Below are 18,168 nucleotides of genomic sequence, written 5' to 3'. Positions count from 1 at the left end.
CAGTGATGTATTATCTCTGCCAGCCATAGATATGACCCTGAATACAGAGGATGCAAAGTAAGTATCCTAATCTGACAATAATCAAACTTCAAAACCCGGTTATCAGTGTGCTGTTTTATTTCCAGATTGTCCCAAGTGGCATCAGCAATGGCATTTTCTAATGTGTTGATAACATATTTTAATATACACAATGAATATTAATTTAATATTCCTTATAGTTTTTTATACTTTCTATTTTAAAATTCTATATCAAATAATATTAATAAACCACTAGTTTTTTTACTTATCAATATTATGATTTTAAAAGTTTATAATAAAAAAATTTATATATCTGACAGCTTTGCTTTATGCTTTTGAATGTTTCCCTATAATAAAGTATATTGTATGCAATCCTATTGTTTACAGTTAACTGTTGTATACTAAAGTTAAACTAGTTCAGTTTTAAAAAAACTAAACAATATAAACATTCTGCTAAAGGAAAATAAGGATTTTCATAACACCACTTGAACAAAATATTTGCCATTAATCATTCCAAAAACCCTTACAACTGAAAATTAAAAGAATATAAGACATAACACACAAAGCGAACTTCACAAGTTAGCAACGACACTAAGAATCTGTTCCTGCCCCCAATGATTTCAAAGGAGTAGAACAATGCCTTAAGATTTAGGGAAGCCTTCTGGATATTGAAGTTGCAAACTTGAATTTTATTACACAACTTTCACATTCATCATTGTAAACCACTGTGTCTTTACCAGTCAAACATTAATATGCATTCCACAAGATTCTACAGCACCTTATTTAACTAATAGTATCAACTATGTGCTACCCTTGGAATGTTTGAAATTCACTGTGTTGAGGCAGCAAGACCTTAAATTCTAATTCTTTTATAAAACAACTCATTAAGATCTTTCTTCACAGGGTTTACTCTCTACTCCCCAAGAAATCATTTAAACATCTTCTGATATCATCGTAGAGTATGATAATTGTAATGATTTACAGGAGTTTAATGCTGGTCTCAGATTATTGGGAATTAGCAAAAATGATAAGGTCAATTTATAATAGATCTAATTAGAACATTTAAAAGCTACAATCTCTCTATAGTAACAAGATTCTATTAATGTACAATAAATAGTACTGGCTTATCTCTTGTGATATAAAATTAGCTTCTCATGTCCCAGTTCTCATGCCTAAATAACCATCTTAAACCATGAGAGGTAACATGTAGTAACTTAGTATAATTATAATCAAATTCAACACTGTTTACTGATGACGGACCAAAGAAACTAAGTAGATCCATACAGATAAGATGTTGTTTGGGTATGGATGAATATACACAGCAAGAGCAAATTCTGTGTTGGGGATTTCTGAAGAATGAATGCCAGTTTGATACACAGCCTCACTTATTGATGGTAAATCTGTGTATGGCATCTGGATAGGGTATCCTGTCACCTAGAAAAACATAGGATTGAAACTATAAGTACAGTTTGAAAGGATTATTTTATGAAAAACTAAATGCTATACTTTTATTCATAATAGCTTTATGGTTAAAAAATGTTCACATATCAAAAACACTATATGGCATATACATTTGTCTGCATTTGAAACGAAGAATTCGATAATTCTCTTATGAATTCCATCAAGTTGTCTAATTATTAAGTAATCAACCTCCCATTTATCAGAAATGTATTTTAACTCTAAGTTACTGATTCAATGTAAAGATTATATTGTATATTCTTGTACCATACTATAAAACATACTGTAAAAAGTTATTGCATTGCATTAAGAAACTTTCAGAAAAATAAAAATGGTTCTTTCTTTCTTTGTACTTATTAGCCATGATAAGCTGAGAGAATGAAATTCTGGCTCCACTGAAGCCAATGGGAGTTTTGCTATTGACTTCAATGTGGCCCAGATTTCATGGAGAATATCCAAATTAAAAGTTTTGTCAGTATACATGAAAAGTAAGCAATTAATTAGGGCTGTTGATTAACCAGAGAACTCACACCATTAACTCAAAAAGGTTAATCGCAATTAATCACAGTTTTAATCACACTGTTAAGCAATAGAATACCAAGTGAAATTTAATAAATATTTTTGGATCTTTTCCTATATTTTCAAATATATTGATTTCAATTACAACACAGAATACAAAGTATACACTTATTATTTTTTATTACTAATATTTGCACTCTAAAAATGATAAATTTTATTTTTCAATTCACCTCATACAAGTACTGTCGTGCAATCTCTATCGTGAAAGTGAAATTTACAAATGTAGATTTTTTTTGTTACATAACTGCACTCAAAAACAAAACAATGTAAAACTTTAGAGCCTACAAGTCCTCTCAGTCCTACTTCTTGTTCAGCAAGTCGCTCAGACAAACAAGTTTGTTTACATTTACAGGACATAATACTACCTGATTATTATTTACAATGTCACCTGAAAGTGAGAACAGACATTTGCATAGTACTTTTGTAGCCGGTATTGCAGGTATTTACATGCCAGATATGCTAAACATTCGTATGTCCCTTCATGCTTCGACCACCATTCCAGAGGACATGTTTCCATGCTGATGACACTCGTTAAAAAATAATGCATTCATTAAATTTGTGACTGAACTCCTTGGGGGAGAATTGTATGTCCCCTGCTCTGTTTTATTCACATTCTGCCATATATTTCATGTTATAGCAGTCTCAGATGATGACCCAGCACATGTTGTTTGTTTTAAGGTTAAGCTATGGGAGGGACTAACAGTCCCAATTACACAAAGACACTAAGTTCATGCTCGAAGTACATCCAAAACACTAACAGGTACTCAGGACAGCTAGCCCCTGCTGCTGCTACAATTTTATTTTTAGCACACTATCTCAATCAGAGCTAGCGCAGGTATGTCTCCTCAAACTGGAATTTACACCTCCAGCTCAAAGTGTAGATAATACTTCTAGAGGCACAGCACAGAATCTCACCCAAAGAGGGTATCTTATAATAAATCATTATGAAGAATTTTTAAATATATTTTTATGTACAGTAATATTTATACTTGTGTTATGAGCAGATGCACAGTATAAAGGGAAAACAATTTCACACAAGGGATGATTAATAACAAACACAATTCTGCTTTCATTTCATAATGTTATTATAACTAGGGTTTGTGCTCTGTTGCTTCCCCAGCCAGCTCCATTTTTCTATTTAATGAATGGATCTTTCAGGAGAATCTATAGAATATGACCATGATAAATAAAATCATTGTAGAAATATTTTCCTTCAAGAAAACGTAAATGACACTATTTGGGATATTGAAACAGAAACTTTGAGAAAATACATTACAGAAAGCTTTTAAGCTTTCAATCTAAATTCCATTTTATTGTTTGTGGCAGAAGTTGTATGATATCTAGTGTATTGAAGGTTTTCAGTGCATCAGTGAAAATTTGTCATGCTTTTTGTTTGTCTCTCACTTGGTTAAGATAGCAAAGAGGGATTCCACTGGGTCAGTGGAGCTACTCCAAATATACATTGGAGTAACTGAAATCAAAATCTATCCTACTGTATGGCTATGAAATTACACCTTCCTCATTCCTACACACTATACAAAAGCTGATTTACAATTGTGGTATCTTACTGACCGAATTAAACATGTTCTGAAGTAATGATAGCTGTTTAAAACCACCACCACCACCACTGAATACACCTGGCCATTTCCTAGAACGAGCATCTTGTGGCCACATTAAGCTGTTTTGATCCTCTCATATTCATGGAGGATGAAGTACACCCAGAATCACTTAGGATTTAAGTGGCGTCTAAGCTTCATTTTGCATGTCAGGATACAGGTGAATGTCTCACAGACTGAGTAAGGGAAGAAGCCCGCTTTGTTTTTATGTACGCCCTCAATAATCAGCAGACCAAACATTTTTAGGAAGTGGTGGGGTTTTTTTGTTCTGACCCCCACAGCTCCCCAGTCACCGGGGGAAGGGCAGGGTGCTCCCACAGGCCCTGCCCTGCCCCGTGGTGGCAGGGGGACCCCTGCAGCTCCCCACTGCCGCAGTAGCAGGGGGATTCCTGCAGCTCCCTGCCGCAGCTGGTAGCAAGGGAAAACCCAGAGCTCCCAACAACCCCCAGCTGACCAATCCCATACCATTTTGTCATGGATATTTTTAGTAAAAGTTAGGGACAGGTCATGGGCTTCCATGATATTTTCTTTATTCCCCATGACCTGTCCATGACTTTTACTAAAAATATCCATGACTAAATCTTAGCCTTACTCATGAGTCACTCACGTGTGGAATACACATAGGGACCATCACTCCAGGAAGAACAGAATGTTACCTACCTGTAACTGGAGGTTCTTAGAGATGTGTAGTGCCTACCCTCCATCCCTTCTGCTTTGGACTGGATTCCATAATGGTAAGAGGGAAACTGCAGAGGCATCGACCTGCACTACCTCTTATACCCTCGGTTCAGAGCACAAGGAGATGCACTACATACGTGTGGGTCAATGGACACTGCTAAGAAACATTTCCAAGCTCAAGCTCATGGCAGCCCACTGCTTCAGGTGGCAGGAATACCTCGCAGCTTTCTGCTGCTGTAGGAGGCAGTGGAACCCTGCAGCTCCCAGCAGCCAGGGCTGAAGTCATGGAAGTCTTTGGAAGTCACGGATTCTGTGACAAAACTGTAGCCTTACTCATGAGCAGTGATCAGCGTGGAGATGGGCGCGAGGATGCCAATGGAAGTGCGGTCTGCAGTACAGCCTGGTCCATAGCTGTGTCTGTAGCTGCTGCTTGTGTGATGGCATAGTGTGTTGTGAATGTGTGGATAGATTGCCATGTCACTCTCGACAGATGTCCTACCAGGACACATCCACCAAGGAGAACAGGTAGGGGTAGGTTGGGTGGTTTGTAGCATTCGAGGATGCACCCGGACACCTATTTGGAGATTCATTGGGACGAGAGGGCTTGATCATTTTGACCACTTGGAAATGGCTGTGAATAGTTTAAGTGATTTGTGAAATAGTTGAGTCCTGTAAAGGTAGCATGGTAGTATGCAATGGATGTCAAGGGAATGCAAGGCCCTGTCAGTGGGGTAGGCATGTGGCTTTTGGGAGGAAACTGGCAGGTGGATGGACTCATTGAGGTGGAACTCAGACACCACTTTTGGAAGGAATTTAGGGTGTAACTTGTCCTTATGGAAGAGAGAGAGAGTGTGCGTCGTGTGTGTGTATCACAGAATCATAGACTTTAAGGTCAGAAGGGACCATTATGATTGTCTAGTCTGACCTCCTGCCCAATGCAGGCCACAGAATCTGACCCACTCAGTCCTGTATCAAACCTGTGTCTGAGCCACTGAAGTCCTCAAATCATGGTTTAAAGACTTCAAGGGGCAGAGAACCTTCCAGCAAGTGACCCATGCCCCACACTGCAGAGGAAGGCGAAAAACCTCCAGGGCTTTTGCTAATCTACCCTGGAGGAAAAATCCTTCCCGACCCCAAATACGGCAATCAGCTAAACCCTGAGCATGTGGGCAAGACTCACCAGCCAGACACCCAGGAAAGAATTCTTTGTAGTAACTCAGATCCCACCTCATCTAACATCCCATCATAAGCCATTGGGCATATTTGCCACTAGTAGTCAAAGACGAATTAATTGCCAATATTAGGCTATCCCATCATACCATCCCCTCCACAAACTTATCAAGCTTAGTCTTGAAGCCAGGTATGTCTTTTGCCCCCACTACTCCCCTTGGAAGGCTGTTCCAGAACTTCACTCCTCTGATGGTTAGAAACTTTCATCTAATTTCAAGTCTAAACTTCCTGGTAGCCAGTTTATATTCATTTGTTCTTGTGTTCACATTGGTACTGAGCTTAAATAATTCCTCTCCCTCCCTGGTATTTATCCCTCTGATATATTTACAGAGGAGCAATCATATCTCCCCTCAGCCTTCTTTTGGTTAGGCTAAACAAGCCAAGCTCTTGGGGGTGAGGGGCAAGGTATGTCTGCCATCATGGCTGTAAGTTCACTAATTCGTCTGGCCGAGGTAATGGTTACCAAAGGCGCCACTTTCACTGAGAGATGAGGGAAGGAACATGTTGCCAATGGCTCAAAGGATGGTTTAGCAGAGGGCCAGAGAGAAGGGGAGACAGTGGGTATGGGAGGATTAACTCCTCTGTCATCAAGAATGTCTCCAAGCAGCCAGGGTCCATGGAGCACCAGTGGAGATGCTGGAGGGGCCTAGTAGTGTCTGTGGGGCTGGCTGATCTGGCAGGCACACGAGGATTGGTGGAGAGGGTGGTGCTGTGCACACTTGTGTGCATGCTGGACGTTTGGGTGCAGAGATGATCGTTGGTGCCATCGGATCCCATTTGTGCCTGCTTATGCTTCAGGCAGGGAACCTTGGGCACCAGTCTGGCTGGATCTGTACGCAACATCTCACCCACCCTGGCTCGGCTCAGAGAGGAAATGCTACACTTGGGAGCAGTCCTGCTCTTATGCCTTTGGGAGTGTTTTTTGCTCTCATGTCAGGACTTGTCCTTAGCCTTCAGTACACTGGTTTTGAGACATGCACAGTGCTCAGAGGGGTGCTCACTGTAGGGGGTGGCTGCCGTACAAGGCGGTCTCTGAGTGTGCCTGAGGCTTTATCATATCCTCCATTAGATACTTGCAAAGGCAGAACTTGTAGACTTCCCTGGGCAGGAAGGACTTCTAGACTGCGCAGGATACTGCGATGTATGTCTTGCCCAGGCAGTAGAGAGCACCATTGTGTTCGTCGCTTGCACAGAAGGAACACAGGCAGAAAACAGAGTTTTTGAAGCCTTGAATCCTGGGCGTAGTCCTGGCAGGGTGGGGATACAGTCTCTGAACGCAGAAAATAATTAAAAATTTTATTAAAGTTAATGTTAAAAAAATGTTTAATACATAGGTTGAGAAAGGAGTGTCTGTACATCTGGGTATAGTGTTTAGATTATCCACAAATACAAAGTTTGTTTTTAAAGTCATAAGATATATATAGTGCAATAACCCAAATTTAGGTGACTGAATTTAAGAATACAGTTTAGATATTTAGCATCCATGTGTTCGGGTATAATACTCACAAAAAAAGTTATACGGAGAGTTGGTGGCAGAAAACAAAATAGATCAATGAGTGAAGATTGTCCCTCAGTAATTGAGGATTTAGGATAGGTTGTCCATTTAGATAAAAACAGTCTGTCTATCAGGAAAGTATTTGAGTTACTTTTCCAACAGCACTTTTCATTGGCACTCCAGCTCATTCCTCCTGATATTGCCAATGTCCAGTGATGTGTTCTATGTAGATGTCCCTCGACTACCTGATGGTGTCCAACATCATGAGTTGCTGCATCAGCCAAGCATAGTGTTGACTGACTCCACATTCTCTCAGCACTCGCTTGTTACCGGGGTACCATGCGCCCAGGGCTCCGATGATCAGCGCGTGAGTTTGGCTCTCATAGCCCTTAGCTCTCAGGATGTCAGCCAGAGGGGCGTATTTCTCCAGCTTTCAAGATTGGGCGTCATGGAAAGCCAGGGTCCTGTTTTTGAAGGGCACTGTAACTTCTACCATGATGATTTTCTTCCAGTCCTTGCTGGTGATGACAATGTCTGGTCACAGCTGGCTGTCGGTTCTGGGGATGGCGGAGTTCACGGCTATCTTCCCCACAGGTGGATGGCTCTGACTAGGTGATCTTCAATGGCGTTGTGTCACAGTTGCCAGGCTCTGGAATGGGATTTGCAGCTACACAAGATGTGAGGTAGTGTCTTGTTGGCACAGGCACACTTCCTGCATTGCTTGTCCCGATTCCCATGGTGGATGGCTCCGTTCAGCGGGACGCAGTTGAGCTGCGTCCAGTGGATGAACCTACAGTTGGCAAATTGGGCGAAGCTGTCCCCGGGGAGGAAATGGTTGCTGGCGCCCCACTTGCATGTCACCTTGAAGGTCTTGCCCTGGTCCAGCTTCCATTTACACTAAAACTTAACTTATCTAACTATCACTAAGACAAACTATTTACAAAGTATGTACAAAGTAAGTCACTCTTTTAGCAAACTAAAAGTGCAAAGGAACAGGGGTTCCAACTCAGCCATGCAGCAGTAAGAGGGAACTGAAGAGCTGTCGACCTGCACTACCTCTTATACCCTTAAGCTGGAAGCTCAGGGAGATGCACTATGCACTTGCAGGTCAATGGACACTGCTAAGAACACCTCCGGACTCAGGCACATGGCATGCAAGTGCACCCATATGTTGAATACAGATAGGGACCATCACTTGAAGAAGAATTAGTACAATTCATCTAAATAACTAATGAGTGGGAGACTAAATAACCATCTTAACATATCTGAAAGATGCAAACAGCAAAGATGGAAATAAATTGTCTTTGCTGTTCTAAAACATGAAACCAGAAGGGTGACATTATGAAAAGAAATATCAGGAAATAATTTCCAAATGTGAGATTTATTATAAAATGCATTCTGGTAAAAACTGTTTTACATATTCTATGTCAACTTACAGAAATGTAAGTCTGTGGTTCTTATTTTGAGCATTTTAAAGTTATTTTTGTTCCTTTTTTTATATAGCTAGTCATTGTTATTTCCTTACTTATGTCAAAATAAAGCAGTATTAAAATATGTTTGATCATGAGTGAGCTTCTGTATTCAGTGCTGCAGCTATTTATATACATTACCTTCTTTATACTACACACACACTACATTTTAAATTAATTTTTTTAATATTTAAATTATAAAATTTAATTGTTTATAATGTAAATAACTAACCCAATAATGTTCCAGTAAACTTTCCAATTCATTTTCTTCTTTGTCTGTAACAAAGATCCTATTTCTTAATTCTAGCTTGGGAAGAATTTGTCGTAGAAGAGCAGTACACTGTCGATGCCACCGAGTTGGTTGCTGAAATCGCCATTCCATTATTTTACTTCTTAAGGTCTTTTCGATCCTGTGATAAAAGTTACAAAATATTTATAAATAGGGCTGTCAAGCAATTAAAAAAATTAATTATGATTAATCGCATGATTAAAAAAATTAATTGCAGTTAATCGTGCGATTAATCACATTGTTAAACAATAATGGAATATCATTTATTTAAATATTTTTGGATGCTTCCTACATTTTCAAATATATTAATTTTATTTTACAACACAGAATATAAAATGTACAGTGCTCATTTTACATTTATTTTTGATTACAAATATTTGCACTGTAAAAGAGCAATTCCCCCATTACAAGTACTGTAGTGGAAATTCTTTATCATGAAAGTTGAACTTACAAATGTAGAATTATATACAAAAAATCTGCATTCAGAAATAAAACAATGTAAAACTTTAGAGCCCACTAGTCCACTCAGTCCTACTTGTTGTTCAGCAAATCGCTCAGACAAACAAGTTTGTTTACATTTGCAGGAGATAATGCTGCCCGCTTCTTGTTTACAATATCACGTGAACGTGAAAACAGGCATTCACGTGGCACTGGCATCGCAAGATATTTATGTGCCAGATGCGCTAAAGATTCATATGTCCCTCCATGCTTTGGCCACCATTCCAGAGGATATGCATCCATGCCGATGATGGGTTCTGCTTGATAACAATCCAAAGTAGTGCAGACAAATGCATGTTCATTTTCATATCATGAGTCAGATGCTATCAGCAGAAGGTTGATTTTCTTTTTTGGTGGTTCGGGTTCTGTAGTTTCCGCATCACAGTGTTGCTCTTTTAAGACATTTGATAGCATGCTCTACAACTTGTCCCTCTCAGATTCTGGAAGGCACTTCAGATTCTTAAACCTTGGGTTAAGTGCTGTATCTAGCCTTAGAAATCTCACATTGGTACCTTCTTTGCATTTTGTCAAATCTGAGGTGAAAGTGTTCTTAAAACAAACATGCTGGATCATCATCCGAGACTGCTATAACATGCAATATATGGCTAAATGTGTGTAAAACAGAGCAGGAGGCATACAACTGTCCCCGAAGGAATTCACAAATTTAATTAAGGTTTTTTTTTTAATGAGTGTCATCAGCATGGAAGCATGTCTCTGGAATGGTGGCCAAAGCATGAAAGGACATACAAATGTTTAGCGTATCTGGCATGTAAATACCTTGCAATGCTAGTTCAAAAGTGCAATGCAAATGTTCTCACTTTCAGGTGACACTGTAAATAAGAAGCGGGCAGCATTATCTCCTGTAAATGTAAACAAACTTGTTTGTCTTAGCGATTGGATGAATGAGAAGTAGGACTGAGCGGACTTGTAGGCTCTAAAGTTTTACACTGTTTTGTTTTCAAGTGCAGTTATGTAACAAAAAAAAATCTACATTTGTAAGTTGCACTTTCATGATAAAGAGACTGCACTACAGGACTTGATTGAGGTGAATAGAAAAATACTGTTTCTTTGGTTTATCATTTTTACAGTGCAAATGTTTGTAATAAAAAATATAAAGTGAGCACTGTACACTTTATTTTCAGTATTGTAATTTAAGTCAATATATTTGAAAATGTAGAAAAACCCACCCAAAATATTTAATAAATTTTAATTGGGATTCTATTGTTTAATGGTGCAATTAACCACAATTAATTTTTTTGAGTTAATCACATGAGTTAACTGACAGCCCTATTTATAAATAAATTTAAGTAATTTGAAACATGATTAACAAAATTCCTTGTGAACTTTTAAAGCATTTATTTTTTATGATCTGGTCCTAACACTTTAACGCTTCTTTTAGATAAACATGGCCAGAATACATAGAATTAATATACTTCAGGCAATTCTACTAGCAGGCCATTCTGAAAAGATAAATTTGTGGTAGAAAATAATGGACTGTTGACCTGAAGCTGAGCATTCCCAACTTCCACTATGGTCACATGCTTTCAGTATTCAAAAAGAACCCTACCTGTTCTGTAGTTCTTCTACCATGCTTCCATTAGTAGGGGAGTAAAGTATTTCTTTTGGCTGAAAGAGATAACTTCCTATCAAGTATACATCTAAGATATAACAAAACATTTGGCCAGATCCTCAAATGAAGTGCAGCTACTTTGCACACATTGTCAATGTACACAGAGTAAGCACAATTGGCCGTCTGAGGATCATCCCAGTGTCCCAGAGGCTCCTATGCTACCCAGCTGCACCCACAGAGGGTGTGGGTGGAGGGAAGGGGCCATGATAGGGACATGAACATACTGCTCCAATCCTGAGCTGTGATTTTGGCCCCATTAGGGCTATTAACAGCCACGTCAATTAGACTAATTCTCTGGTTGCTCTAATTTATGCGTGAAGATTGTTCTTGCACATAACAGCCCCATAATCAGGGCAGTGCAAAGATGAGCTTTGTGTCATCTTGGCACACTCATTTAGACCTTCCACAACCCCTAATTTGCACTGTGATCCCCTCAGCAGTAGTCAACCATCTGCCCATTAACTTTTACTATCTTAATGAAAATAGAATCGGCACCTTAAGCAGGCACCCTTCTCAACCTGCTTTGTTTAGCTCTTATAACAATAAGGTGATACGGTTCAGTTTAAACCTTCTCTGCAGGCTTGACTGCTCCTTCAAGACTGCTCAACAGAAACCTTTCCTCATAGAATCATTCACAAATCCATTATATTCAGGAACTAGTCACCTGCCTCTAAATCAGCATAGCCAACTCACTTAACCTTTTCCCAGCAGGATTTACAGCTGCTTACAATAGTGGGGTATTCAACCAATTACTGCCTGCTTTTTACAGCAACTTATTAACAATGATGATCTTTTGAAACAAACATAACAAATGATAATTACTATAATTTATATCAGACAGATAAACTTTGAAAATTGGAGAAGTTACCTGTACAGTTTGTGTTTTTATGCATTGAAAATTGTATGGTAGAAATTGTCTCCAAAAACCTTCCTTTGAAATTTCAAAACTTACGCACATTGGTGAACTGTTTTGCTGTGTATTAAACCAGACCTATCAAAACAGTAGTTTAAAATGTGGCACTCAATCTACAAAAATTGTTTTAAATAAAAAGATGTGAAATGTACTTTTAAATGTTTTCCTTTAATACCAATACAAGTATATAAGAAGCCAGAGAAATGCAATTATATAGTATGATGGAGGGAAGCAATTGCACTTGTACTGCCAACTGAAGAGGATCAGGCTTAACCACTTGTAGTTTTGGCTAACATTTCACTAATACAAACATAGGGCCTGAACCTGCAAGTCATCCCTATGGGGAACTCCCAAAGAAGTCAAACAGAAAAGGAAGATTACTTATCTTACAGTAACTGGAGTTCTTTCAGACATGTGGTTCCTATTGGTATTCCACTGCGTGTGCGTGCACATGCACTCCATGAGCCCGAGACCAGAAGATTTTTTCACTAGCAGTGTCTGTGGGTCTGCACCTGCATCCTGTGCTCTGAACTGCGGGCACATGGGGCAGTGCGGACCAACTGCCTCTCCAGCTCCTTCTCCACTACAAATCACCTTAGGGAAGAATCCAAAGCAGAGGGGAAGGAAGGTGGATCATGGAATACTCATAGTGAGACCTAACATCTCAAAAAACTTCACTTACTGTAAGGTAAGTAACCTTCCTTTCTTCTTTGAGTAGTGGTCCCTATAGGTATCTCACTGAGGGTGATTCCCAAGCAGTATTCATCATGGAGGAGGGCCCAAGGAACCATTCTGCACCACAGATTGCAGGACCACTGTACCAAAGGATGTATCTGCAGAGGAAGTTTGTATTAGGGTGTAACGTGTAAAAGTATGCACAGAGCCATTCTACAGATCTCATAGGGGAACATCTCCAAGGGGGAGAAGTTCCCACTTGCTCATAGCAATGCAAGATACTCTCCAAATGGATCTTGGGTTGCATCTGTTAGGAAAAAGTTTTGGTTAAAAAAAAAAAAGGTGTGTGATTTGATTCAAGTGGAATTTGGAGGGAACCTATGAGATGAATTCAGGGTGTCTCAGAGACACCTTATCCTTGTAGAAACTGAGTAGGAAGGATCCACCATAAGGCCCCCAAACTCATCTACTTTTCTGGTGGAGGTAACCGTCTTTAGGAAAGCCACTTTTATAGATAAATGGAGAAGGGATAAAGAGGCCAAAGGTTCACATCAGTGATTCATGAGCACTGGCAGTACCAGATTAAAGTTCCAAATAGGTGTTGGTTTCAATACCAGGGCCGCCCAGAGGATTCAGGGGGCCTGAGGTCTTCGGTGGCGGGAGGCCCCTACTTCAGCAGTAATTTGGCGGCGGGGGGTCCTTCAGCCCCGGGGCGGAAGGATCCCCTGCCGCCGAAGACCCGGAGCAGAAGAAGCTCCAGGTGCCCGGGCCCCGTGAGAGTTTTCCGGGGCCCTCAGAGCGAGTGAACAACCTCACTCTAGGGGCCCTGAAAAACGCTTGTAGGGGCCCCATGCGGGCCCGGAGCCTGGGACAAATTGCTCTCTCCCTCCCCGGGTGGCCCTGTTCAATACTGGAGAAAAAGTTTCAGAAACATCATGGTCACAGGGTGGGTAAAGACTGAGCAGTTCTCCACTGGAGGAAGGAAGGTGTTAATCACCGGCAGACGTACATGCAGCATGCTAAGGAACAGACCTGATGTCTTTAACGAACCAAAAGATAGTCAAAGATGGTTGGATCCCCAAGTTCTCTGGAGATTAGTGATGATGCTGGCACCAGATGGAAAACTTCCATTTAGCTGTATAACATTTTCTTGTAGTTATTTTCCTGCTGTTATGGAGAACAGTTTGAGTCTCTTCAGAGAATGACCTCTTTGTGTTCATTGTCCATCCAAATACCAGGCTGTGAGGTGGAAGACTATTGGCTTGGGATAGTTGAGCCTGCCCTCATTCTGCAGGTTCAGAAATGGCTCGATGCCTATGCATGGATGTGAAACCACCTAGGAATTCCTGGTAAAACAAAACTGTCTTGGCCACCAGGGAGCCACTAGGATTATTGATACTCTGTCCTGCTTGGACAGGAGCCAGCAAACAGAGCTGTAAACAGGGCAGTTTGAGTGGGACTTCTGTTGGAGGAGAAGGTATTTGTAGCTATTTGTATTTGTAGTTGTATTTGTATGTGTAGAGGCTGGTAGGGGCAGTGTGCTGGGAGAGAAGCTGAGCCCTGATTAAGAGGCAGGGCTTCTCTGACTAGGGGTCCTATAAACGTAGCCAGCCAGTCAGGCGGCAGCACAGGAGCCAGCAAACAGAGCTGTAAACAGGGGAGTTTGCAAAGGGAGTTTGGGGGGAAGACTAGAAAAGGCAGGCAGAGGAACAGACAGGCTCATGAAAGGAGTGTGTGGTGTTCTAGCAGTGTTTTGGTGCTCGTTGGGGGTTTGTTTTGCTGTGGATGGTGGTGTTGTGCTTTGGTTTGTTTCCCAGGCTTACAGGATTTATGTGGGAAGCCTATGACAGATACAGAGGCAGTTGTGGTAGTGACCCAAGCAGTGGAAGACACAATGAAGATGACTGGATGTTGAAGCTGCAGCATGTAAATAATCCTGGAGGGGGTACCTGAAAAGAGTTTCGTCTGCATGAAATGCCACCTGATAGAGCTGATGGAAGAAAATATCTGAGGATTAGAGATGCAGGTGGAAACTCTGGCTGAGCTTAGAAGGGAGTTCAAGCAGATGATGGAGCAAAGACATGAGGAGTCTGATGGGAAAAGCTCAGACTTGAGGATAGAAGCAGGACCAAAGAACTCTGAGGGGAGACTGCTGGGTGAAGAAAGTTGATAGTGGAAGAGAACCATGCAGAGGAAAAGACAGGCTAGTGAAGGAGAAATAGAGCTCAGGAACAGGTTTGCGGAGTTGGAAAATGAAGAAGAGGCACAGCAGGTGGTTGCTGAAGGCGAGAGGGCAAGGAACAAGAGAAAAACAGCTAGTCCAATAGGAAGAGTCAATGGAGATAACACCACCAAATATGAGCCCCAGGAGGATACGGGATGGGTTGCGGAGGACTCCAAAGGTGAAGAGAAATCGAGAGGACTTGCAGCCAGAGGGAACAGGGGATAGACTGGAGAATCGCACCATCACCAGGAAAAGGCAGGTCTACGTGACTGGGGACTCCTTACTGAGAAGAACAGACAGACCCCTGTAACCAGAGCTGATCCACAGAACAGAAGGGTGTGCTGTCTGCTGGGTGCTAAGATATGGGATGTAGACCTGAGGTTGAAGAGGATCCTAACGGGAGCGGGAAAGAATCTGCTGATTGTCCTTCATGTGGGAACAAATGATATGGCTAGATTCTCACTGGAACATATCAAGGGAGACTATGCCAGGCTGGGGAAGATGCTTAAGGAAATTGAGGCTCAGGTGATCTTCAATGGGATTCTACCTGTTTCCAGAGAAGGGCAACAAAGGTGTGACAAGATTATGATGATCAACAGATGGCTCAGGCAGTGGTGCTATAAGGAGGGTTTTGGAATATATGGCCACTGGGAGGCATTCATGGACAGAGGACTGTTCTCTTGGAATGGACTTCACCTGAGTAGGCAAGGAAATAGATGTCTAGGATAGAGGCTGGCACAACTAATTAAGAGAGCTTTAAACTAGGAATTGGGGAGAGGTGGTTGGGAGATGTCCAGGTAATCTCCATCCCGGATTTTAACTCTGAGAGGGAAGAAAACAAAGTAAGAAAGGATACAAGTGTAGATAGGAGAAGAGGACATAAGAAGGAAGGGTAGTGTAGATACCAGTCTAATAGGTGATACTGGGCATAGAATGTCTGGGCCTAATTGGGTAAAGAATGTGAGTGAAACCAAACAGCAAAAATTAAGATGTTTGTACACCAGTGTGAGAAGCCTGTGTAACAAAATGGAGGAACTAGAGTTACTGGTGCAGGAAGTGAAACCGGACATTATAGGGATAACAGAAACATGGTGGAATAGTAGTCATGACTGGAGTACAGGTGTTGAAGGCTATGTGCTGTTTAGGAAAGACAGAAATAAAGCAAGGTTCTGGTGATGTAGCACGGGTATACAAGAGATGAGTAACTGTTTAAAGAAATAAGAAGGGATGGAAATGATAAGAGAGTCTGTCTGGCAAATCCTTGAGAAGATAGTACTATTAGATCCCCTGGATGTTGCTTGGGGTGTGTCTATAGACCCACTGGATCTGATTTGGATATGGATAGACCTTTCTTTTTAATGTTTTTAATGAAGTAAATACTAATGGGAATTGTGGGATCATGGTGAGACTTTAACTTCCCAGCATATATACTGGGACAAGTTGCTAGAATAATAATAGGCTCAATATTCCTGGATCGATCACTGAGATGCCTTCACAAGTAGTTGCTAACCACAGGGGATGCTATTTTAGGTTTGTTTTGGTGAGTGTGAGGACTCTCAGGAAGAAATGGTTGTAAGGGACAACCTTGCGTTCGAGAATCAGCAGCCTAATTCAGTTAAAACTATAATGGAAGGTATAAATAAAAATATAGATCTGTTACTTAGTGGTTTGATTTCAAAAGGGTTACTTTAAATTTAAGAATTATTAGTTAGGGAGTGGATTGGGAGGAGAAGAATTGGGGATCTAAAGGTGAAGAGGCTGGATTACTTAAGTCAAAGTGGCAAAACTATCAGAAGCCTGCATCTCAAGAAGGGGGGAAAAAATCATAGGCAAGAGATGTAGACCAAGTGGATGGAGAAGCAGTCAGAGAGAGATAACAAAAAGCAGCAAGCCTACAAAGAATGGAAGATTAGGAGTGATTAGCAAGGAAAGCTACCTTATTGATCAAAACATGTAGGGATAAGTTGACGAAAGCAAAAGCCATTGTAGTGTCTGGACCTTGCAAAGGGAATTAAAACCAATAGTAAAAGGTTCCGTGTAGACATTAATAAGCAAGAAAACAAAGAAAGAAGTGGGCTGCTAAAACCCTGAGGATGAGTGGGAGGTTAAGGATAAGTCTAGCATGGCCCAATACTTGCTAACAAATACTTTGCCTCAGTCTTTAATGAGGAGCTTACAGATTATGGTATGATGACAATGTGAATGAGGATATGGAGTAGATATTACCACATGCCAAGTATAAGCCAACACACACAGCTTAATGGGACTAAATCGAGCGGGCCCAATATCCTTCATCCAGAATTATTAAAGAAACTTCACATGAAATTGCAAGCCCATTATCAAGAAGTTTTACTGAAATCTGTAACTTCAGGGTTGTAGCCAGTATGACTGGAGAAACTCAACACATTGCTAGCTTTAAAAAAGGAAAAAATATGATCTGCGGCATTAAGTACGGCCTGTTAATTTGAATCTGTAGTTGCAAGTCTTGCGAAAATTTAAGGAAGAAAGAGTAGTTAAGGACATTGAAGTCAATCGTAATTTGGGACAAAATACAGCATGGTTTACAAAGGTGATTGTGCCAAACAACCTGACTATCCTTCTTGAAAGTAACAGATTTTTTAGATAAGAAATGCAGTGGATCTAATTTACTTGATGTTTCAGTAGGCATTTGATACTGTTCCACATGGAATTATTAAACTAAATGGAAAAGCTTAGGTATCAAATATGAAAATTAAAAGGATAAGGAAACTGGTATATAACGGGAGACTACAATGGTTCTACGAAGGATGACGTGTAGTTAGGAGAGGAAGGTTACTAGTGGAGTATCTCATGGGATTGTTTGGGTAACCTTAATCTTTGTATTTCACTCTTGTTTTATTATGACCTTTGCATACACTATAGTGTTGAAGTGTGCTATAAGTCTTGCGGAGTGACACAAGTGGAGCAGTATCCTTAACAGAGAGAGACGGATTATCACACAGGAAGATCTGCATAACCTCAGTAAACTGATAGTAACAGTATAGGATGGAAAATTTTAATAGTGAAAAGTTGCAAGTCATCACTTTAGGGATTCATAAAGAATTATTGTTATAAGCTGGGAATGCATCAGTTGCGAAGTAACAGAGAGGAGAAGACTTTGATATTGGTTGATCACAGGCGTGGCGAAGCAAAAAGGCCCCCAAAATTTGGATATGCAGTTGAAAAACTAATGAAGGTTCTTGGAAATAAGGCAAGTTATTTCAGTACGGAGATAATGAGGTTGTACCATTATACAAGCACGAGTGTGAGACTCATTCTGAACTAATTGTGTTGCAGTTCTAGTTCCCATTATTTAAAGAAGGAGGATTCAAAACTGGAACGGTACAGAGAAGGGCTACTTGGATGATCCGAGAATGA

At 40.6% G+C, this 18,168-nt stretch overlaps 1 protein-coding gene across 1 annotated transcript in view; it reads right to left on the bottom strand.

The window, feature by feature from the left end:
* Positions 1-95: 95 nt before the first annotated feature.
* Positions 96-18,168, bottom strand: part of CC2D2B (coiled-coil and C2 domain containing 2B) — a 100,691-nt gene continuing 82,618 nt past the window's right edge. The window contains exons 32-35 of the mRNA XM_075072668.1: positions 11,829-11,951; positions 10,898-10,956; positions 8,776-8,953; positions 96-1,452 (exon numbers count right to left, since the gene is read on the bottom strand). Coding sequence (XP_074928769.1) covers positions 1,264-1,452; positions 8,776-8,953; positions 10,898-10,956; positions 11,829-11,951 — 549 coding nt within the window. The 3' untranslated portion in view covers positions 96-1,263. The remainder of the gene's footprint in view (positions 1,453-8,775; positions 8,954-10,897; positions 10,957-11,828; positions 11,952-18,168) is intronic.

This window comes from Chelonoidis abingdonii, chromosome 15 (genome assembly GCF_003597395.2).
Source record: "Chelonoidis abingdonii isolate Lonesome George chromosome 15, CheloAbing_2.0, whole genome shotgun sequence".
Taxonomy (NCBI): domain Eukaryota; kingdom Metazoa; phylum Chordata; order Testudines; family Testudinidae; genus Chelonoidis; species Chelonoidis abingdonii.
The sequence above is the reverse complement of the archived record's forward strand: the minus strand, read 5'-3'. Positions and strand labels throughout refer to the sequence as shown.